Source organism: Ixodes scapularis, unplaced genomic scaffold (genome assembly GCF_016920785.2).
Source record: "Ixodes scapularis isolate PalLabHiFi unplaced genomic scaffold, ASM1692078v2 PGA_scaffold0__279_contigs__length_252992795, whole genome shotgun sequence".
Taxonomy (NCBI): domain Eukaryota; kingdom Metazoa; phylum Arthropoda; class Arachnida; order Ixodida; family Ixodidae; genus Ixodes; species Ixodes scapularis.
Window position 1 is genome coordinate 168,366,553 of NW_024609835.1, and position 24,135 is coordinate 168,390,687.

Sequence of the window (24,135 nt, forward strand, 5' to 3'; positions counted from 1 at the left end):
TCTTTTACTAATATTTCCCTTTGTTTTCCCTTTCTAAAATGTTTACGTTTCCCCAGGCTGGGGAGCAGTCGGCGCGTTCATTCAAATGTTTGGCTATTTCCGAATTCAGACCTTTGGATTTTCCATTTCTTTTATGCTCAATTTACCATTAAAAAAAAAAAAAAAAAAAAAAAAAAAAGTTGGAAATTTTTAGAGGCGCGTAAGCAATGGGTGACTTAGCCCACGTTCCGGCGGAGGGCCGGCGACCGGACGGCCTGAACGTTTTGGCGCCCTTTAGGGCCAGGCGGAGAAAACATAAGAAAGAAGAGGGGACGTGATGTGTTCATCGTTCCGACAAACCCCCCCCCCCCCCCCCCCCCCCCCCCCCCCCCCCCCCCCCGCTCCCGAGGAGAGGAGTCTCCACCCCACACCTAAAGAGCCTTCCTACACCGTGTAGGGAGCCTACATACTCGCCGACTCCGTCTGTAGGGTGGTGTCATCCTTTGACACACCACTCGCCGCCGCCCGCCGCCCACCAGTGTTGCCAGCATCGGTTGCCATGGCCACCAGAAGGCGCCGCGCCATCTTGGTCCCCAGCGCTGCCCGCTCGGCGCTCGTCCAGCCAGGCTGGCCAGGCCTAGCTTCGGTACTCGCAACGGCGTCGCACCGTGTTCATTCTCCGGCTGGTGCTGGTGTGTTTTGCGGAGTCGTTCGCAGCGAAGAAGTGTGGTAACAAGAGAGGCGTGAGAAGCAGAAATGCCTGGCTGTTCTGTTCCGCAGTGCACGAACCACTGCAGACGGGGCACACGTATGTTCCGCTTCCCGAGTAGTCCTACTCGAAAGAAACGTTGGCTCGCTCAAGTCAAACGAGACCGCTGGGAACCCACTGCAGCTGCTCGTGTTTGCGCCGTGAGTATAAGTTTTGTTGCACCTTGATCGCAAGTGTAAGTGGGATGTTTAGCGTCACTCTGCAAAAAGCGAGCGTCTCCGGTTGCGCGTCGGGAGCACATAAACAACGTCGCGAGTTCCGAATTCGAGCCTTAGCGGCATTGCAATATCACAGATTGAGACGGAGCCTGCGTTCTCCGTATCAGGGTTTGCTCGCCGCACGTCGATCTCAGGACGCGCGCGTTGCACACGCGTTTTGAATGCACCGATGAGGGTACCGGGACATTTCATCGAACGCCGATTCATCGCACGCCGTTTCATCGAATCACTTGACGCTGTTTCATCGAATTTCCCTTTACTGAATTTTGGAGTAATACAATACTTTTTACGTAATCTACTCTCGTCTCTGAAATAGTTTTGGCGCCGGTCGAAATTCACCGGGAATAGAATTACTACCCGGTCAATTTTTTGTCCACCTAAACGTTGACTACTGAATCATAGAAGGTAGCTATCATATCAGAACTTGATGGATACGCGACTTATGCTTTTCTGGCGAGGTAGGCGGAGTTTCTCGGCCACACACTTTTTCCCACTTCATCTGTCTATTTATTGCCTTTCACCGCAGTGAAAGTGCCTTTCACTGCGTGAAACGCACTTTCTTAAGAGGGAAACAGCTATTCTCTGCAGCACCTTTTTTATTTTGTATTTGTCGATTTACCTGTGTTTTCATTTTATCCTAGGAGAATTGCTTTCTTTTTAAGAACATATATGTTCTTAAAAACGACGAGTCTCCCCTTTTCGTTAATTTATTGTAACCGACAGAATTGTGGACTTGTCCGATCTTTGACACATCTTTATTTCCCCCGTATCATGGGACACGGAGACAAGCTGCTTCAAGGACGGCTTCGTCTTGAAGCAGAATCTATCACTGCACCTGATGATCACAGCTTTAAAAATGTTCGTTAGTGCTCCCGTTTCTTATTGGCCTCATTAACGGAGGTCATCATTTATTAAAAAAAAATAGAAGGTGACCAAAAAGATTTCTTCTTTTTATATATGTATAAGTTTATAAATTATAATAAATATTAAAACACTGCTATCCTCCCGGCGCTAAAAGAAAGAAAAATATTTCCTAGATGTAGAATTCCTACTGCTCAAGCAGGTGGCGTTCGATGAAACGGCGTTCTCTGAAACGGCGTTCGATAAAACTGCGCTTGATAAAACTGCTTCGATAAAACGGTGTTTTATGAAATGGCGTTCAAAGAAATATCCGGACCCACACCGATGAGTACTATCAAGTTTGTTCGGGAAACAAAAATACAAGCTTCGTTTACCAAGCTGCTGCAAACAACGGTTTGGCTCAGGATTTATATTAAAAAACAAGGGTTTTGAAAACATTTTGATAAGGACCTAGTTTTTGCTTACTCGATTTTTCTCGACTTGTTCAGCTTCCAAAAATATTTCTTGAACACATTTTTCGCAAGCCTCTTCACCACATAGTGGTTCGTTCACAGGATTAAATTTTTGGGATTGATTTCAAATCGAGAAATTAAAACATTGCTAAAATTAGGTAGTTTTCAGTAATTTGATTAAGTCCCGTATGCAGGTGTGTATTGGATACATTGATCCAGTAATGCCTCTTCTGTTTTTTCGTTTGGCTAACGCTTGACTAGCGAAGCAACAGCAGACCTCACGTAACAACTGTGAGTGTGTTAAAAAAATTTAGTTGGTGATGGAGTTCACTCCTAATTCTGTTTATAGTGTTAGTCAACTAAACAAGCAGGCACAGTGCTGTCTTTGGAGTATTTGCTAACTAATTTAAAATTCACTTTTTTTTAGGCTCATTTTGAGGACAGCAGTTTCGAACAAAACCGGCAGGACGGGTTGAAAAAACTGAGGCCAGATGCTGTTCCAACACTTTTTCCTTATCGTGGTAAGTTTTAATATTGTGTAAGCATGTTCATAGGTCTATTTGAGTGGACTTCTGAACTTCCAAGGGTTTATTTTTGTGTAATATTTTAAAACTGTTCTTTCCCAGCATTTTCTTGTTACACAATGCATGCTTAATGTAACATTCTCTCTGAACTACAGTCTTATATTCTCGTCTTTTGTAGACTTCGTAAAAAGAAATATGGACAGACTAGTTCTCACAGTACCAAGATCGTTAATTGTTAAACAGTTTGAACAACTAGACGTGATGCGCAAACAGTTTGGGTCCGCAACCTCTAAAGCGTTTGAATGCCGCCTGGCAACACTCTATTATTTATTTCATAGCATTCTATCTAGTACCTAAGGACTGATAAAGAAAACCTGTATATTTTTAATATTGTGTTTTTTTCAGTCTCTTAAAAATGCATATGCATTAATACTAATTTATATATGTTTATTGACTTTTTACAGCCATCCCAAAACACAGAAAGGCCCCCAAAAAGCGTGCTCAGGGATCAACAGCCATTCCATCACCACCAACTCTACATGGCAGCACAAGCGACGCGAACCGTGCTGCTTCACCTATGCATGCTTGTACAGTGATGGCTACCCCACTGCCAGAAGCTCTCGACGTCACTGCCACAGACACTGCTCAGTCCAAGCGTGCGTGTGCAGCAACAGCCGTTCCATTGCCGTTAACCTTTGACGACAGTGTAACCACCAAGGACAATGCTCCTCGATCAAAGCGTATTTGTGCAGCGGCAGACATTCCACTGCAACTTGCTCTCGCCGACATTACAAGCAACATAAACAACGCTGCTCAGTTCAGGTATGCTTGTGCAGCAACAGCCATTTCTATGCCACTAGCTCTCGACATCTCTGCAAGCAGCACAGACAACGCCCCAGCCAAGCGTGCCTGTGCAGTGACGATTGTTTCAATGCCGTCAGCCCCCGACGAGAGCGCAACCACTACGAACAGTGGGTCCGATACTTGCTGCTCATCGGCAGCCTTTTTACGGCAACCAGTTCTCGACAACAGTGCAAGCGACATGGACAATGCTGCTCAGTCCGAGTATGCTTCTGCAGTGACAGCCGTCCGTCAGCCACTAGCTTTTGATATCTCTGCAAGCAACACAGAAAATGCTTTATTCATGCAGGATTGTACAGCGACAGCCGTTTCACTGCCCTTAGCCCCAAACGACAGTGCAAGTACCACAGACAATGCTCCCCGGTCAAAGCATACTTGCACAGTGACAACCGTCCCACGGCAACAACCACCTCTCGACAATGGAGAATGTGACCCGGACCACCATGCTCGATCTCCCCTTTTCATTACCCCAGAGCCCAGGTCTGAGCTTGTTTGTTCTACTGCATTGGAACAACCCGGTGGTTTTCCAGTTCCAATTGTTCAGGAGCTGAAGGAAAAATTGCAGCCTGAAGTCGGGTCTTCAGAAGGACTAACAAGCTCGTCCGCTGTTTTCACGTTTGGAAGTAGTACCACCCAAAGTATGTTACTGATGCATCGCCAAAACTCCGAGCTTCGAAAGAAAAACTCCGATCTAGCCCGGAAGTACCGAACCTTGCAAAGGCTCCATGATGAAGCCAAATCAAGACTGCGAAGTCTCACAAAAAAACTGACATCAGCTCAGAAAGAAATAAGTGCTTTGAAAAGTTCAAGATTTCTGAACACAGACCAAACAAAGGCTTTGACTGTGAAATCAATGAAGGGACATAAGTGGTCAGAGAAGACTATTCGAGTTGCCCTTCAAATTAAGCACGCATGCGGTACATCAGGGTATGAACTGCTGAGGTCCCTGTCATATCCGCTACCCTCGAACAGAACGTTGATTCGGAGACTCCAACACATTAAGTTTCTGCCTGGGGCTCTTGACGAAGTTTTTGAAGTGCTAAAGCGGAAAGTGCAGACTATGGAAGACATAGAGAAAGACTGTGTTCTCTTTATGGATGAGATGGAGATTAGTCAGGGATTTGACCACGACAGTTCGCTGGATCGTATTTTTGGAAGCACCACACTCCCAGAATCCCGTGTGAATGTTGCGAACCATGCCCTTGTGTTTATGGTTGGGGGATTAAACACGCGGTGGAAGCAAGTGATTGCATACCACTTCACTGGACGATCAACTGACGAAAGTGCTTTGAAGGAGCTTGTCTTTCATCTCATTGAACTATGTTTCAACATCTCTCTCAAGGTGCTCATAGTTACAAGCGACATGGGATCAGCAAACCGTGCTGTGTGGCGTCTGCTCAACTTTTCAAATCACAGGCACTCTGAGACCGTGTGTTCTGTCCCACACCCACACCTCGACGGGAGACAGCTCTATTTCATGGCTGATCCAGCGCATGTTTTAAAAAATATTCGTGCCCAGCTGCTTCGTTCAGAGACCTTTACTTTAGGAGAAGAGACTCTGAGAGAGCACAACCTCCCAGGAGGGACCGTGGACATCCACCATGTTGAAGCTGTTCTTGCATACGATGCAAACAATGAACTCAAAATCGCCAACAGGCTTTCTGGCATTCACGTCAGCAATGGACATTTCACAAAAATGAAAGTGAGCATTGCTGTGCAATTGTTCCGTGAGGCTCCTCCCGCAATCCGCTACCTAATTCAGCAAAAAGTCTTGCCGCCTGAAGCTGAGGCAACAGCCTGGTTCTTTGATTTAGTGACTAGGTGGTACACCTTGATGTCGTCACGTCACCCAATGGTCGCTCTGAGTCATTTTGATGCTGCAAAGCACACGGAAGCACTCGGGACTTTGGACCTGGCAATCACCACCTTCTGTCGGATGGACATGGGAGCAACAGCTCATTGGAAACCGTCGCAGGCCGGGCTTCTTGTTTCTACCACTGTCGTTCTGCGCCTGTCTGACGAACTTCTGAACAGGCACAACTATAAGTACCTTCTCACGGGCAGGTTGAGCCAGGACTGCCTTGAGAATATTTTCTCTGTGCTGCGACTCAGAAAACCCGTGCCAAGTGCATATGACATTAAGTGTGCTTTGAAGTTGATCTGTGTCAGTCAGTTTCTCTTCACCCCGACATCTTCCAGCTACAATGTTGATGACAGCATGCACCTGGCTGACCTCCTTGATCCAGCCCTCAAGAAGCAGGTGCAAGATGTCAACCAAGAGTCTGAAGAGCTGGAGAACCTGTTCGTGTGTGAACTAACTGCAGTCGAGTGCGACATTCTGGCCTACCTGGGAGGTTTTATTCTTAGGTTTGTCAAGAAGTCTATTGGCAACTGTGAGGACTGCGAAGGTGTCCTAGTGTCGGATGGTAATGATACGCACAGCAGTTTGATTCATTTGAAAGAGTATGTCAAGGGTGCTGGGAACCTTGTCTACCCCAGCCAAGCTGTGATGAGTGTCTTGATAGAGTGCGAAGAGAACATCAAGGCTTTTACCCAACTAGACGCCATCTTGACGCTCAAGGCTCCATTTGCCACTATTCTGGAGTTCCTGCGCAAATCTGTAACATTGGAGTTAGGGTGCTGTGACATACACAAAGCTTGTGTGGAGAAGATTCTTCTTGAAAAGTATGTCAGAACAAGAATCAGGATTCACCTGCGACAGCAGTACGCACAGGAAGTAAACGGAGCGTCGAGCAAGACATGTGCTGCGGCAAACTTGAATTAACCGCTGAATGGTGTGTTTTATCACGAAGAGTACTTCTCAATTCAGTGATATTGTGATTTATTGGTACATGTTGTCACCAGTGAGTGATGAATCTGCTTTCTTGTAAATATTATTTGGTCTTTTGCCTATACTCTTATTTTATGCTCTTATTATTGTCTGCTGTCCTACTTCAGAACATGTGTGTCACGTGATTTGTGCCCTGCACGTCTTTCTAAGTATTAAATGTTCAGTAAGTTTCATAAATGTAGCAGGCTGCATTCATTTACACTGCACTACACTTTTAGCACGAACACGCCACCAGCGCTTTTTCTCATTTTGCTCGAATAGTGGATTAAGAGATGCAAATTTTTGTCGCATAAGTTGATGCCCGAATGAGCCCTTTCCACTAAATAAGTAGCTTTGGTGATATCATTTTCTTGTAAAAGTTGAACAGTGAAAACCGGGTATTGCTTCTTTACGCTAACAATGTCATGCTGTGGACATTGTCTTTTTTAACGTGACACATTCTTTGGCTAGTTCTAGATTTCATGAAGCCAGATTTGCGAATGTTTATCAGCTTTTCTAGCTATCTTAGTTCCCTCTCTTACTGACTCGTTCACCGGCACAAAGGGAATCTTTTTCCTACTGCTGAGCAAAATGATAATGGCAAGGTCAATGACAGGACAAGAACCGGCCCCTAGTCATCTTTTCTGATGACCAGCATCCAGCACGTGCTCATTGCCTTCTGTCCTGTTCTGGCTGCACGTGTTCACGCTCAAACTTCACGAGATGCGAAGAGTTATCGAAGGTCGGGAATCTCATGCTAGAGGAATGATCAGTGGTGTAGCTACGCCATCCGGCGCCCGGGGCCCTTATGTCTTTTGTCCTTGAATTGAATTGAATTGAATTGAAGTTTATTTGACATATGAAATGCCGGGGAGGGAGGAGCAAAAGGTTGCCGAAGCTACCTGACGAGGCTCCATTCCCCTTTTCGGCGCTACAGCAGTCGCAGCAGCAGTGTGGAAGTCGTAATAAAATTCAAGGTGAAAATATTTTCACAGAAACGGTTTTGACATAAATTAAACACAAACAAAACACAAATTAAACACAAACTAAACACAAACCAGACACAAACTGGGATGATTTGCCTTAAATCGATTCAGGAGCTGGTCAAATCCCACAAACAATATAAATATATATATATATATATATATAACGAAATAAAATTGGGGGGGGGGGGGGGGGGGGTTCTGGCACCTGAACACCCCCCTTGGCTACGCGCTTGCAAAGGTGGCACCCCCCCCTCCCCCAATAACCGTCCCCCTTGACCCCCCCACCTTTGCTACAACACTGGGAATGATCGTGACTGAAAAGCCCCTTTAACGTTTTTGTCCTAGTCAATTAGCTCTTCACCAGAACAGGTCGCAAAATTCAGGGACTTGAAGAATTCATTGGCAACTTTCCTCCAAATATGTCATATTAGTCAAATCTTTTTATTAAAATTTCAAGTCTAATAAAAAAAAAACTAAGAAAAATGCGTTTTCATTTTTTACTCCAATTTGCAACTGTAAACCGTAATGGGAAAATGTGGACATAAAGGTTATTTTAGGAGAGTTGCTGCCTTTTTTATGAGCAATTTTAGTTGCATACGACATTTTTGGGTGAAAACATTAATTTATTCATCGTATGAATGAGCCCAAAAAACTCGCCTTTTAAGCTAAGTACCACCATCCATCACCACAAAACAGTTTTTCTGCTGCTAAATGACGTAAAAAGTCACTGTACCAACGAAATCTGTGCAAATTGCTACCCCTGCACCGTTTTCCGCGCAAAAGCTGGGGACCAAGATGGCGGCTCGTCAGGTTTGGCGGCCGTCTGAGCGGGCGCTTGGCAACAATGGTTGGAGTTGTCACCACCCTAAAAGACGGAGTCGGCGAGTATGTAGGCTCCCTAACACCGTGGTTTTAGTGGCGCCCTCTCGCGCCGTCGACACGGAGTGCGGCAGCCGTGAGCACTTGCCTAGCACACTAAACTTCTTCTAGTTCACGACCACTCAAGCAACCAAGGACGTCATGAAGGAGGTTATTTTTTGCTTGTTTTTGTAATTTTAACTTGCCTTTAACTTCTAAACTAAAGCGAAATTCGAGAAAAGAAGAGTTTTATTAATAGCGAGTTCGTTTCACGGCACTCGTGCCCACGCGTGCCCACTCGCAGCGTGGAACGGGTTCGTTTCGGCCGGCGCTCCACGAGTGGTTGCACTCTCCGAGTTCATTTCAGCGCTGACACCCTGACACCCCACGCGTGCATGCACTCGCTGCACCGAGAAAATCGGGAGTGCGCCAAAATGCAATCCCGTCATGCCTCGCTCCGGCGGGGCCGGCGAGGAGCGGGAGCAGACGACGAGGGTTCGTCTGCTACGATGTGTCGAGGGTTCGTCTGCTACGATCGCGGAACCGAAAGGAAAAAAAGTAGATTTTCTGATAGAAATCGCGTCCCGCGGGAAACGAAATCAAACGCGAGCTTGAATTGTGAGCGCCTGCTATTTCACGGAGGAAGCAATTGACAACCCGTGATTTATTTGCAGGTTTTAAATCGCTCTGTTGCTGTACAAACGCTGTAATTTACCAGTGTGTAAGGAAATGCTCAGAACAAACGCAACAGCGGCCCCGAGATGTCGATCACCATCCGTGCGCGGGTGAAAAATTTAACATTTGTCGATAAAACTCCCCCAGCAGAAACCTCTGACTGCCCAATAAGCATCAGAGAAAACTAAAGATGGTGACTTTACCTGAGGATTGGGCAACATCATCACGTTTAACATTTACCTACGCAGCTAACTTGCCCCGTCGTATTTTGTTTGAGAAAGCTCTCGTTCTCGACGCCCTCACCAAGGCTAATATCTAACCCACCTATAATGACGATCCAAATCGAAAGTCCCAGTTTTGCTGGATATTCCAACAGGCTAGTTTTAAGCCGTACCCTTTCAGTGGTTCACGAATAATACCATGCTCAAACGGATCAAGCTTTTGCTCGGACAGCATCATCAGTTTTCTTCTGTGTAAACGGTTATAAGGATTGAAAGATCGCAACCAGCTGTTTTGTAGACAGCAGGTTGCGGAAATTTACGCCGTCTGTAACTATCTCTACGGCAGCCGAGCTGCTTGAAGACATCGCAACTATAAACTACAGGTTGCAGTTGCCAATGTTTGTAGATAAACGTTGGTAGCGACTGCATTCTCGCATTCCCACGCATCTCGGAACAGAAAGGCGCTAGTTTCGGTTTGAAGTCGGTACCTTTTCTACAACATAGATGGCGGCAGCATCAGTCTTCTGCACTCGGTGCATTTGGCGAGTTCGTTTGAGTCCAGTTTTCCGTGCAACACTCTGTGAGTGCGATGCATTCTGGGAGAGATCTAGAACGGTGCCAGTGCGTGTGAAACGAACTCGCTATAAGTTACTACGTTCAGTGCGCTCAGGTTCGGTGGAAATTAAAAACCAGTAAAAAAAAGTCCTTGAGATTATGAAAAAGATTTCATAAGTGAACTGGACATATGAATGAACTTTTTTTAATTATAACATACTACCAATCATGGCATATTTTTACTAAATGGTATATGATGTATATCATAAATAATATGGTCACCGTTACAAGCATATATATATATAATTACGTAAAAGATTTGGCAATGGCCCATATGTTTTCATCTTTGGATAGAGGTAAAACCATGTCCTTTTCAAAGGCACTGCTTAACATGACAAAACCATATATGCCAAAGAAATTTTATCGCATATATAAAAACACATATAAAACTTTTCCTATAAAAATTTATAAAAAAAATCTGTTTTTAAAATGACGTTGAATTTAGTATTTTTGGCATTTCTTCTCGAGTTTTCAGTGTTGTTTCTTCATACAAACTACACCTAAATTAACATTATAACTTCTAAATTGGCTTAAATTTGCTCTTGTTCTCCTTCTCCAGGGATTGTTTTCGTCATTCTTGTCCAGCTCACTTGGATCTTTGCATTTAATTGTATTATATTCATAACCTTATAATGCAAGCCCATCACCCTTGTTGGTGCTAGATTGGTGGCAGCTGATAAAACCTGTTTGCTCTACTGACATCTAACCCCTGTTTAGCTCAGTTGGTAGAGCACTCCACTGGAAATAAAGAAGTCCCGGGTTTGATACCCGTACCAGGCTGATTTTTTTGGTCGCGCACCAGTCACCTAGGTAGCTGTGTTTGGAGATTTGCGTTTGTCCTTTGTCCCTTTTGTTCGAAAGCTAGCTCTGTTTAAACTTGGCCGATTATTGTGAAAGATGCAAGATTCAAAAATATTTATTTTATAAAATAATATACCGTAAACACACTTTTAGAGAGCTTTATGAATTCAAAACGAAGTCTTAAAGCAGTAAAAAAAAATTACAATTGTAGTGAAAAAAAAAATCTAGAAGTTTTGAGACTCCAAATGCTGTCACTCATGAAAAATGGCAAGACATACCTTCTGCCCTTTGGAAGCCCAAAACCAAAGAAAAAAACATGTTCCGTAGTTCTAATTTGCAGTTCTGTTCTAGTCACACATTTACCACCAACATATATATTTTTTTCCAGAATTTTTTTGAGGATCTATTATTTTTTCTTTGTACGATTTGAGATGAAATCTCCAATATGGGTATGCCCATGACCCTGATAGACAAATCCACTTTGTTTCCTTCCAAGAACTGAAAACTGTCCCATGTAGTCTGGTTGGAAGTGGCTTGCCATGAGCTGTTTGACATGCAAACACATGCATCCTGTACTGGAGATCTTATGTGCTTTGCAGATATCGCTTGTGTTGACACTAGTGAGCTTGGAGACAACTTTCTGTGGCATTTTTGAGGAGAAGAGCGCGTGCAAAGGGCAGATGTCGCCATACTTTTGACTGCAGTGCCCCAGAAAATTGTCCCCAGACATAGATGGAGGTATGCAAAGATATGCTCTTGCAAGCTTTACGAGCTGCACATAATGCACCTTAAGCAATTTTCTTTATTTTCTTTTAGATTTATGAATGTCCCCATACCACTGTACCCACGCTTTGTATTTCTACTTTGCAGAAACCAATTGCCACCCCCAGCACTTGTGGGACATCAAAACAATGCAGCTTGCACAAAACATGAGCAAAACAACCTTGGTTCTAGGTTTTTAAAGTAAAATAGACCTGCAAGTTTCATGATGATCCTACAAAGCTGTTATGAATCACACACCTGACAAGCTTGCAAATGAACCTGCCTCGAAAAAAGACTTCATGTGCTCAGCCGCTGCAAGAAAGAGGTTGCTTTGCCGACATTGAACAACCCGTCTAACAAGTATTCTAAATTTACAAATTATATGTTATTATGTTCAATTCAAGGTTGAATAGAATATACTATTATTTCGAATGACATTACAAAATTTATTCACAACTATAAAATCAAAGTTCAACTGATATCTCAAACGTGGCCAGATACCAATAATACCAGAAGTAGAAATGCATAACTCAAGGAACATGTAACACAATGCATGGAAAAGAAAAAAAAGAGAGAATAAAAAATTGAGCCAGGCTCGGTTTAAAGGTAAAAGTAGAAAATGCTACAAAAAAGAAGGCTCTATGAACACAGCAAAAATATTAAAATGTAGCAAAACAGCTGCACTTAGAATAGAAAGGAAAACCATATTCTGTGAAGTGTTTACCAAATGTGAATCCATGTCAAACAACCGCTGAAGGCATGGCAATGAAATTCAGTTGAACCTCAATTTAACGTGTCAATTTAACATCTTATCTAATAAAAGTTGTGGTGTGATGCAATACTTTTTCCTTCAAAGACCATAAATATTTTTCTCAATTTAGCAAATTAATTTTGCTTTTTTTTTTATTTGACGAAGTCTGCACACATTATTCATGCACATTGCACAGTAACCTCCACAAAAAGCAAAAAGAAAATCTCTACTGAAACAAATTTTAATGCCCCTGCAGATACCAAACATTACAAAAAGTGAAAGACGTTTACAATTCTCTGTAATGTGAAATTAGAGCACAGCTCTTGAGGAGGAGGAGGGGAGAGTATGGAGGGAATTTTAGCTAAATTTCACACTAAATTTAGTGAAAATTTTTCTGCTAAATTTAACGGGTTAAGTTTCCCCGCTAAACTTAGCGAGAAACTTTTTGCGAAAACTTACCCCGCTAAATTTAGCAGAAAATTTAGTGGGAAAATTTTCTCGCTAAATTTAGTGGGTTAAGCTTCCCCACCAAATTTAGTGAGGTAAGTTTCCCCGCTAAATTCAGCAGTGAAATTGACATCGCATGACCTCAACACCAATTCAGTTTCCCTGCTAAAAGAAAAACTATGACTTCCCATGAAGGAATTGATGGAATGCACGCGATTATGCCGACACCGAAGTGGCACCGCTCAACCTGGAAACGGGTGCCTAAGAGGTGCGCTCTAAAAGTGAGATCCCTGCCTTACCTTATGAGAAAGTGAGAAAAAAAGAAACCACCGGTGATCATAATAGCTCGTATAAAAAACAATAGCCTGCAACAGTGGTTAATGACCAACAGAGCAACTATGCCAATACTTGTCTACAATGCCAAAGCTTTCCGTGTCTTCATCGTTGTGCATGAACTAGGGGCCCTGCAATCATATTTAAGCGTCTACCCTTTTTGCAGTTTCCACGTCTCTTGGGATTCGGGAAAGCCAGCGGGCACGGAGAGAGTAACTAAATATCAGTGCGTCATATTTTAACCGGACGACGCGGAAACCTCCTCCACCGACGAGGGCGACCCGCGGTACCGAAAGCGCGCAAAATGTGACGTCTTTGGTCCTGGGCTTACTACTGGTCAAAGCCGCTGAAAGCTTCTTTTTAGTCGAAATACAAAATGTAAGTGGTGCGAACCGTTTCGATTATTTATAAAAGTAGTTTTTGTTCAGTATTTTAGGTAAAAAAAAAAGAAACGAATGCAGTTCATAAAGTATGGAGACAAGAAATGATTGGTCGACATACCTGCCACCAAACGGTGGAAAAGGCGGCGCATACTAGAAAGGAGTAGTGGGATCAGGCGCCGACACGGAAAGGTCCCGGATGTACACGGCGGCGCTGCGGTCGTATGGGCAGCAAGATCCTACCGGCTCTGAGCATTCCGAAGGCCTTCGGCGAGAAGCTTTGTCTTGCGGTTTGGCCATTTCGCGGTATGGCAGTGCAAAGTAGCTCCCATTCTGAACTGATCTTTACCCAGTGTTTGCTGTCGTTTGTGGCCAATTAAGTGTCATGCCGAATTAGTATTTAATCGCGCAGCAAAGGCAATGAGAGCCGCTCTGGCTGCTCTGGCTGCAAATGCAATGAGAGCCTATCCGGGACATGCTTTAGTGGTGCCCTCTCGCGCCGTCAACACGGAGTGCGGCAGCCAATGTTACTAAAACACTCAGTTGGGAAGCTTTGAAAAAATGGCCCCAATCTGTCTCCGACACCGAGCTAATGACGAACACAACGCCCCCATTTCTCCTGCAGCGGCCACTCGAAGAACTGCACGTGACTTGTATTTTGGCTTTAAGAACAGATACAGCAGTAGAGGTTACAGGGGTGCCACCCCCGTGCCCCCGGCGGACGCGCCGCGTTCAACTACTGAAGTTAAAATGCACCTAGGGCGGGATGCGCTACCTGAAAGGCCCGCTGAGGCATGGTTGTATGAAAACAATACTAATTGTTCCGCAAAACCCTGCGAACTAAAGATGATAAAAACATCACGCGCCCATCATTTGGTGCTAAACTCCAATAAATTTCATACAAAAAGAGTCTTTTCTGTTTGTTTTTACGCAAAAACAGGCTTTCAAAAAGCTCGAGGTGACCATAGTACACACAAACGAAAAAGAGTGGCGCTGTTGTCGCATTTAGCTCGGTCTCTGTGGACGCCAGCAGCCCAGGTTTCGACGGCGAGTTTCCCAACTGAGTGTTTTAATAACGTTGGCGGCAGCTGTGAGCGCTCGAGGAGCTCACTACTTCTCCTCTAGTTCACGGCCACTCTCAAGCAACCAAGGATGTCATAAGGGAGGTTATTTTTTGCTTGTTTTTGTAATTTTAATTTTCCTATAACTTTTAAAATAAAAGGAATTTCGAGAAAAGAAAAGTTCCACGGAGTTACTACGTTCAGTGCGCTCAGGTTCAGTGCAAATTAAATATTAGTAAAAAAGTCATTGCAGGGCCCCTTTAAACAATGTGTAACCCTGAGCAAAAAGATCTGGAGATCCAAGCCTAGGAACGTGCCTTTCAGTAAAGGCACTGGCTGTTTGCTTTTGAGTTGGAGAGCACTTTGCAACAGTTCAAGTAAAGACCATTTTTGAGTGACATGGTGCACGAAAATCCTGAGACTTTGCTTGCATGCAATCACTTCAAAGTGAAATTTAACGAGTGCAAAGCATTGTTGCAAAGGTGGTGAGTGCCGAACAAAATCGGACTTGCCGACTAGGTATGTGACCATGCCGGATGCACATCTTGCCGTGTTACGACATCCCAAATATACCTACCAATGCTTATCCACCACTTTCTAAAGAACTGGTGCCCCCTGCCGGATAGTTGGCTTGAGGATACCTTGATAGGAAACTCATGGAAACAAGGAACGTCATTAGAAAGTAAAGGAGAGAAGCTTCTTTGTATGAATTTAGGGACAAAAAATAAGCCACAATGGGCACAAATCGAATGTTCTTTTAGGAACTCAATCTAGGTCACCACAACTCAATGAAGCCAGCAGAATCCAGCTTTGTTGCTCGAAAGGATGTTTGTGCTCACTCGTGCCATGCCCAAGCAACTTCACACTGAAAAAAATCTAAAAATGGGAATTTGAAAAAATGGTGGACCCTAAACAGGCTCTTCTGTAGGTTGACAACTGAACCAATTGACAGAGATTTCGAAATGGAACTGTAGCTGTGTCCCTCTTTTCGACAACTGATTTTTCCAACTCGGCTCAGGCGGGACTCTGGCTGTTTTCCAAACCTTATTGGAGTGGATCACTCCAGCCCTACGGCAGATTGTATTCTCTAACAAATGAGATAGAGCAGCACTGGATGCGGGAAGGTTTTAGAATGGAAAAGTATGAAACTCAATGCAACAATGTCAGACCTGAACTATTCAGAATCGGCAGGTAGGTTATGCCACCTGACGACATGTTTCGCAATCTCACTTCACTGGTTCGACATGTATCGGACATTATTTAAAACGACGGTCAGTATGCACCTCATTCTCATAATATTGGCACAGTTTGCGGAGCAATATTCGTAAATGATCATTTACAAAATGCGAGGCCCTACAAAAGAAACCTGGGAGATTAAATGCGTTGCTAAAAAATGAAAACTCTTAATTAAGCAAAAAGATATCTGCGATTCAGCAAAGCCTTCAGCTCAAACAATGACTTGATTAGATCAAGGTTCAACTATGGTACGAGACATTTGGCAAAGAGAGTTGCATGCCTTGTCCAGGCCTCATGGTAGATCATTGGCTGCCAGTTTGGGTCTACTCCAGTAGTTCTTTCTCAGCAAGCACTCTCTTCCTCTCACTTATCTCTTATTTAAAAGTAACTCTTGTATTCAAGACTATGGTCCCCAAAGTAAGTGTTGTTAGACCACAAACAAAGTGATACGAAAAGCATTAAAAAAGCATATAAACATTGATCCCAAAAAGCCCAGTCCGACGTGTACACAGTGCAGAACACGAAAGATAACCTATCTCCCTAAGAATGCGGAGCTAGCCCGTCTGTCGGTGACTAGGTACAGTGTCACTTTGCTTGTGGCTTAAGGAACAGCAAAAGTGACACCACTTGGAAAGGCTTCAGGTTGAGGTAGATCACACCGCCACTGCAGGGCACTAGTTCTCCCTTGTCTTCGAGAGCACTGCAAGCAAACACCTGTCCGATGGGCAGAGACGTTGTTACGGTGATCATAGCCTCCCCACCGTACGCCTCGTATAGCCGCAACACCAGGGCACTCTGATGACGCTCAGCATGCTTCACCGTCTCGAGGATAACTGCCGGGGATGACACCTTGGAAAAAGTAAAAAGGTCAAAATTAGTAGACTCCGGAAAACATAAGAATATTACCGTAAAATCCCAAGACGCTCCACCCTCGAAAGATAGCCTACCCTTATGTTTGGCTTGATTTTCTACATTTTTTTAAACACCGAAAGATAACCCACTCCTAGTAATAGTGATGTTGGGATCAATGATGGCCTTGGCGTAAATGCGGCTAGTTAGCTATGGAGGGATATAAGCGAACATTGCTTACTGGGAAGTACAATCCTTTTTGCTTCGTTGCCCCTCGCCACGACAACAAGCTTGGAAGGGACAAACGACGTAAAAATAACATTTGCTCAACTTTTCTTGATTGTACACCGAAAGCTAGCCCTCACCACGTTTTCACTCAATTTGGTCTTGATTTTTGGGTGGGCTATTTCTCGGGATATTACAGCAGTTTTAAGTAATTTGCGATTTGATAGTCTCCTCAAGACGAGTCGTACTACTGAAGTTCTTTGAAGTGCCGGCAAGCCACAATAGCAACGAGCCGCTGCGCTCTCAAGTTTAAACCAAAATATAGGAGGAAAAAAAAAAGTGTAATGGCCATGCACGTGTACCTACAGTCGGCAAAGTGAGCAACCGCCACAACCTAGCATGTTCCACTGTGTTGCAACATACTCCATTTTCTAATGGCTCCACAAATCCTTCTTTGCCGCTATTCCCTCTCATCCAAGGAGAGGGGCAGTTGACTCAGTTAATTAGAAGTTGACAGGGGCAGCAAATCACTATGCAATGAGCAAATTTTAAGTTAAATTTGCATAAAGCCAAGTGACAGACAATGAACTGTGTGTGCGTGGTGACAGGTTCAGACGAGGTTCTCCCTGTAATGGTCGTAAAGGAAGAAGAGAAGGAAAACGAGAAGGATGTTCATGCGGTCCACGAGGAAGGAAGAGGAAGGCGAAGGTGTGCTTGAGAGAAGGAACAAGGCAGGATCGTTTGCAATTGGCTGGAGCAGACGGTCTCGGCCACACCCCGAGCCAACAATAAGAGGACTCGGCTACACTCCGAGGAACGGGACCTGGCAACTGGCATCGCTCCACAGGCCCGGCGTCCAAATTACAAGCGCCCATCAATGAACAAGTGATTCCGAGGCTACCAAGACTCAAAATCCAAGAGTGATTCGTCCGGGGACTAGACACCGTGGGTGGGAGTTACTAATGGGGCGGAGATGGATCCTTTGTAAACATAAAAACTAGAAACTTCAGCATTGTGATTTTCTTGCTTTGCGTTACCTCTGAGTAGCTTTTCCTTTTTCTTTTTTTCCTTAGCTTTCTCTTTCGTAAACAAAAACCTTTATTTCGATCCTCAACCGTCCTGCTGTCTCCACTCCTCCATATACCACCATATTAGCCCTGAGAAGTTCGCGTGGCGCCCCCTTACGGCAAACTGGGTGACGTCACGGCGAGGAGAGAATTTTTCCCGGACTCGCGCTGCTCGCCCTGTGGAGGCTGTGACGACGCTAGCTGTCGGCGCGCTCGTTTCTATTTATTTTTTTTTTTGCATGTTTTTCGTCAAAAGTGTAAATTTTTATATGTGCCTTTATTGAGGTATGGCCTGTAGCTACAGGCGAAACATCAACCAACATTTTAAGCATGGTTTTGACAGGGCAGGCAACGCATGAATCGCAGTTGGTATATGAAAATAAAGAAATATAGCCACAATTGCAGGAGCATCACTATAGATTTACATCTCGCACAATAAATGCTGCTGGTGGTCTGAATGAATTGGCAGGTTATGTATACTATTTTTTTTTGTATCTCTCTTTTTAAACAAGATCGCCGAAGCAGAAAAGCTGCACTCTGCTCGAGCAGCATGCTAAATACAGTCTGGGCCATGGGGAGAGAATCACAAGTAAGACAGCCCAAAGCAGGGGCAAAGTAAAAAAAAAACAAAAAAAACAAGGAACATTTTGCTATACATTGCTCTCATTTGACCTTTGCTGGATTCGGATAGTATTTCAATGGACTACACGGGTCGTATCTGTGGACTTATTTATATCAACCCTCAAGTAATGTGTAACAAACGTAAGCGAAGGTGTCTAGATCGTTATTAGTCCTTTAAGCCCTAAAATTGAGATTTCACTTAAATCGAATTGTCCTAAAGCTAAAATACCAGAAGCTTTTCTCACGCAGACTGTCGCCCTTCACAGGTTCCACATTATTTGCTACTAGTGCTGCATCTACCACTGGACAGACAATCGAATGCATGGTTTTACTCCTGTTTTCCTCTGTTGTCAGGGAGTCCAGCTGTAGGGAGTTTGGAGGCTGAGGAAGCTTTTGGGGACCTGAAGCAGTGTCTCTTTTAATGGACCTTTGTAGAAACATCGGTTCGAGAGTAAATGGTTCCAGTACCCTCTCTCTCTTCCTTCTGACCGAGCAGAGAGGGAAGATGGTTTCGTTGTGTCGACTTCGGGGCGGAAAATTACGCACGATGAGGACAAAGGCGAGTTTGGGGGAGCCGTATCTAGGTCACAGCGCCTCAATGGGTGAACAGGATGTAGCTGACGTTTTGGGTGTAAAACGGGTTGGAGAGGCCTTGCGCGCGCGTTGTTTTCTCGCCACTTAGCCTCGAACCCAGTCGCGTGTCTAGGTGGCAGCACATATTCGCCAAGAGGTCCATTGGAAATGACAATTCAAACTAAACGGTGTATTTTCCGAATGCCCAAGGCTGGAATAAAAATGTCAGGAAAAAGTATAAACATTCCAAATTACGGCACTATTGCTGTGCATATTTTGGGCAGTTCAATGCATATCATACAGGCAACTGGGGGCAATTCGGCCGTCTTTGCTGCTACCATACAAACTAATTTCCAGTAATTGTGCATCTTCTAAGAAATACGCCTGCATACGTGTATAAACCATATAATTAATTGACGAAGAAGCTACATTTATGTAAAACAACCCTGTTCCACGAGCACTCCAAAGATAATCAGACACAGGGCCTTTAAAACTTCTGCGAACAAGCGCATGCAGAGTGGCAGTGCAAAGTCGGGGTCGCGAGCTAGTTTGCCGACCACCCAAAGGCCCATGATACGAATGCCCCTTCAAATGCCTTGAAAGCGGGATGTAATATCGTTCTAAATCATGAACATGCAAGGAACAGAATTCCAGCGTCTGAAACACTTGCGGCACCGCTTCACCGGTCCCTCGCAAAATTGCCTTGTGTCGTGTGGACAGACGGGGAGGTTCATCGGAGGAATTGCCTCCGCCGATAGCTTTCGGGATTTGTAACCCAATTTTAAAGGTAAAAGGAACGAGCAGGCTTATAAAATGTACGGAAGCACGTCAATATCGGCCTAACTCAATGTCCTGTACACCGGGTAAATGAAGTCCAGCTCCTCGAAGAGCTTGCGGCACACAACACCAAACCAGGAAACCGGTGCTGGGGAGCGAACCGATGCGAGATCGCGGGGCGGAGTCATCGCCCTGACGTCACGGTACACCTCACCCAATCCGAGCGCGGCGACCGCAGCGACGCTTGTGTTCGCTCTCGGGGCTAATAGCACCCGGTCGAACGTGACACTTCCGTTTCGCCCGTTTGGTATTTGGAGTCTGGCTTTTGGGGTTGTGTTCTTAAAAGTCAGGTGGATGGCAATGCTATGGGTCGCACGCTCACATGACCGCACAAACACTTGATGCAGCGCCACGAGGTCACGTAACGTCACGATGCACATTGTGGTGTCGCAGGACGCTACGTCGTACGACACAGTATCGTGTGTCATCGTGAGACCTTGCACCATGTTGACTAAATGTGGAGCGACGTTTCTATCTTCTTGAGGAAAGTGTTTAAAAAAGTGCCACTGGCATCTGTACAAAAAGAAAGATGTGTGTCCCTCTTATTCATGTTTATTTATTTTTTTTTTCAGATATATGCATATGTTCCACACCTCAAAAATATGTACTTAAATATGAAGAAAAGAGGTGAAAGGCCCTTGGATAAGCTTATATTTTGCCGTGGCCTCTGTATAGGTGGCTGGCGAGTCAATCAATAAATAAATCAAATATGGCAGGTGGCCGGCGAATCAATCACAAAATAAATAAAATATGACGTGTTCAGCAACATAAAAAAATCAAAATATCACGAAAGATTTTAATTTTCAGTGGTCTCCATGTAAACATTATGACTACACCTCCAACACTTACTTAAAGGGGCCCTGCAATCATACTTAAGCGTCTTTTTTGCTGTTTACACATCTCTTGGGGTTCAAACAAGCCAGCGGGCACGGAGAGAGTAACTGAATATTAGTGCGTCATATTTTAACCAGACGACGCAAAAACCTCCTCCACCGACGGGGGCGACCCGCGGTACCGAAAGCGCGCGAAATGTGACGTCTTTGGTCGTGGGCTTACTAGTGGTCAGAGCCGCTAAAAGCTTCTTTTTAGTTGAAATGCAAAAATGGAAGTGGCGCGAACCGTTTCCATTATTTATAAAAGGAGTTTTTGTTCAGTATTTTAGATCAGAAAAGAAACAAATGCAGTTTATAAAGTACGGAAACAAGAAATGACCCGTCGACATACCCACCACCAAGCGGTGGAAAAGGCGGCGCATACTAGAAAAGAGTAGTGAGATCAGGCGCCGACACAAAAAGGTCCCGGATGTACGCGGCGGCGCTGCGGTCGTTTACGGACTGGAGGATGCGACCGGATCAGAGCGTTCTGAAGGCCTTCAGCGAGTAGCTTTGTCTTGTGTTTTGGCCATTTCGCGGTACGGTAGCGCGAAGTGGCTCCCGTTCTGAACTGATCTTTACCCCGTGTTTGCTGTCGTTTGTGGCCAATGAAAGGTCATGCCGAATTAGTGTTTAATTGTGCAGCAAATGTAACGAGAGCCGCTCTGGCTGCCCGCTGTATACAGCCTATTTAGAACACGCCTTAGTGGTGCTTTCTCGCGCCGTCGACACGGAGTGCGGCAGTCGTGAGCACTCGCTGAGCTCACTATCCCTCCTCTAGTTCACAGCCACTCAAGCAACCAAGGACGTCATGAGGGAGGTTATTTTTTGCTTGTTTTTGTCATTTTATTTGCCTATAACTTTTAAAATAATGTGAAATTCGAGAAAAGAAAAGTTACATTAAGTTACTATGGTCAGTGCACTCAGGTTTGGTGCAAATTAAAAACCAGTAAAAAGGTGTTTGCAGGGCCGCTTTAAGGGGGAACACTACCCAGAAAAAAATATTTCTAAAAAAAAAAAAGTTGTTTTTGAAAAATGCCTTGCTTACACCCACCAACATCTAGAGAGTATTCCCAGAAAGTTTCATTTGTTTACAGTGCACAGTTATTTTTTTATAAATTATTTTTAGTCCATTAATGCTAAAGAAAAGGTAGAAGTTTGAGCACTTTCAGTTAATTTTGCTACAATCCACATTTTGGCATAAATGCCACCTCAATAAAATTATTGTCTTAGTATGAACTATTGAGACCTACTATTTCTGGCTTATATGTTTAAATTATATGGAGCCGGTTACTATGAACTTTAATTTTGCATTTTCATGTTCCTTTATTATAAAAAATTGTAATTTTCAAAACTTGGTAAATGTAAAAATAAAGATTTTTTTTCATACATTTCTTTTTACTTGAAATATGAATTTTTCTTTTTTTAAATTTCTTTTCATAGTAGTTAGCAACAGGTATTCCGGTACGCATCCCACCAGAAAAATATATGGTTATCAAAACCATTTCTCAACGATAATTGAGCAGATTTCATGCAAAACTATGCTTTACTTCATTCAGGGGGTATAAAATTGGTTCACAAGACTGAAACTCTGCAAGTCCTCCTTTTATACGGCTACAAACGCCACCTGCAAATATCACGCCGATTGTGCGAGTAGTTCAAAAGTTGACATCCCGAGGTATTGTCCCCCCTCAAGCCCTTTGAATGGACAGAGAAGTCAGCCGTATGACTTCATAAGTTTGTTAAAGAGGCAAACAAGTTTAAGCTGCACAAAAAGCAGAAGCACTTGTACACCATACTGTCCTGCTGGAGCACCTCGCCATTTGGTCTTCATAATTTCCCACTTGGCTCTTAGAACAAAGGTTTGATTTATTTGAACTGAGCAAGAGCAGAAAATGCACACTGCAGATGGGGAGACAGGCGACAGGCCAAGAGGGAGACTGAGAGGGTAGGTGAGAGAAGTGTAGAATGTCACGTCGAAACAAGGTCAACAGTTTCTCTGCACACGGAGTGGTGGGCAGCACAAAAGTACTACCAACAGCACCTGATGCCACAAAAGTCAAACCAGGTACAGTAGAACCCCATTACAGTAACTCCGCATGGAGTAAAACTCCGGTTATCGTAAAAGGAAGTGCCGGTTCCGACCAAATTCTCATTCCCTCTATGGCTCAAGATTCTGATATAGTGAACCGCCAAAACTCAAATACCTGTATAGTAAAACACGGCGGTACCGATAAAGTGTTATTTCCCTGCAACAGCATACTTTCTTGATGAACTTGGTGCAGATCGGCTCCTAGAAACTCTAAAAGTGTACATTAACTACCATAGCGCTACAGGCTACTGCGCTGTCGTATGATGACACCTTTCTGAGAGTGTCAGTGGTTCTGCGGTCACTTCTAATCATTTCCATTCTCGGGGGCCCAGGATTGTCTGCTATGTCAAAACAATGGGTCTAACGAAACTGAGGTGGAGTGGCTTTTTTTTTTTTGGGTGTTCGGGAGTGAACTGTGCATCACAAATGATCTGCAACGTAGGTAAGTAAACTACTTTCATTCAAAAAGCAGGTAACACCTGCTTTTTGAATGAGAATAGTTCAACACAGTTCCCTGCCTACCAGTAAACAGGCAGGCAGGGAACTGTTGGCCTTCATTGAAAGTCAGGCAACAAAGGTGCCGTTTCTGATGCGACCGTTGAATAATGGACCGAACAAGTGCTGCCCAGCAGAACCTGAACCCATTCCTACAAGACATGAACATTTGTTGGCTTTGGACAGTCAGGGGGCTCTAAATGGAGCAAATGCTAAAGAGCAACACTATGCCCGCACGACAAGCTTCGAGAGCTCCATTGTAAAACACAAAGTACCTACAAAACAAACTGATATAACAGTTCTTTACTGCAACGTAAGTGGTATTTTTATACTTGTGGTGTTTGTTTTTGGACTAATGTTTTATTCATTTTTGCTCCCTTTTTAAAGCTTCAATACCAAATTTTTTAAGGTGCTCCTGATATAGTAAAACTGCCGATATAGTAAAATTAATGCCCGGTCCTGACAGGTTTACAAGAGAGGGGTTCTACTGTCGAAACCGGTTATAACGAAGTTGGTTATAACGAAGTAGCGGCTACAGCGTAGCGATCACAATTTCCCATTCCCTTTGGCACTTCGTTAACCGAAGCCGGCTATAATGAAATAGTGGATATAGCAAAGTAATTTCTGATCCCCGTTGACTTTGCTATAACCGGTCTCAATAGTACTATAGTACCTCTGTACTGCACCCTAAACACTTGACACTGAGGGAAAACAAACATTGGGGTTATAAGTAAACTTATAGTATTAAAGGGACACTGACAGGGTATTTATGCTCGCCGAGGTTTTTAGTTGTACGTGACATATGAGAGCTCAACTACCCAGAACAGAATTTGCGGCTCGAAATTCGGTTTCTTTCCGCCCGAAAACCGCCGATCAATAACTGG

The 24,135-nt window shown here is 44.0% G+C and overlaps 2 protein-coding genes across 2 annotated transcripts in view; one reads left to right on the plus strand and one right to left on the minus strand.

Annotated features, from left to right (window-relative positions):
• Window positions 1-548: 548 nt before the first annotated feature.
• On the plus strand, window positions 549-6,692 carry LOC121833324. Its single transcript, XM_042286518.1, has 3 exons — window positions 549-888; window positions 2,707-2,800; window positions 3,268-6,692. The coding sequence occupies exons 1-3, from the start codon at window positions 736-738 to the stop codon at window positions 6,447-6,449; spliced, it is 3,429 nt and encodes a 1,142-aa protein (XP_042142452.1). The 5' UTR covers window positions 549-735; the 3' UTR covers window positions 6,450-6,692.
• A 5,696-nt stretch (window positions 6,693-12,388) lies between these two features.
• Window positions 12,389-24,135, minus strand: part of LOC120846968 (alpha-mannosidase 2C1) — a 111,098-nt gene continuing 99,351 nt past the window's right edge. The window contains exon 17 of the mRNA XM_042290348.1: window positions 12,389-16,469. Coding sequence (XP_042146282.1) covers window positions 16,206-16,469 — 264 coding nt within the window. The 3' untranslated portion in view covers window positions 12,389-16,205. The remainder of the gene's footprint in view (window positions 16,470-24,135) is intronic.

Coding starts and splice junctions, on each gene's coding strand:
- LOC121833324 (XM_042286518.1), top strand. CDS start 736: ATGCCTGGCTGTTCTGTTCCGCAGTGCACGAACCACTGCAGACGGGGC. Junction 889..2,706: donor CAGCTGCTCGTGTTTGCGCC/GTGAGTATAAGT, acceptor ACTTTTTTTTAG/GCTCATTTTGAGGACAGCAG. Junction 2,801..3,267: donor AACACTTTTTCCTTATCGTG/GTAAGTTTTAAT, acceptor GACTTTTTACAG/CCATCCCAAAACACAGAAAG.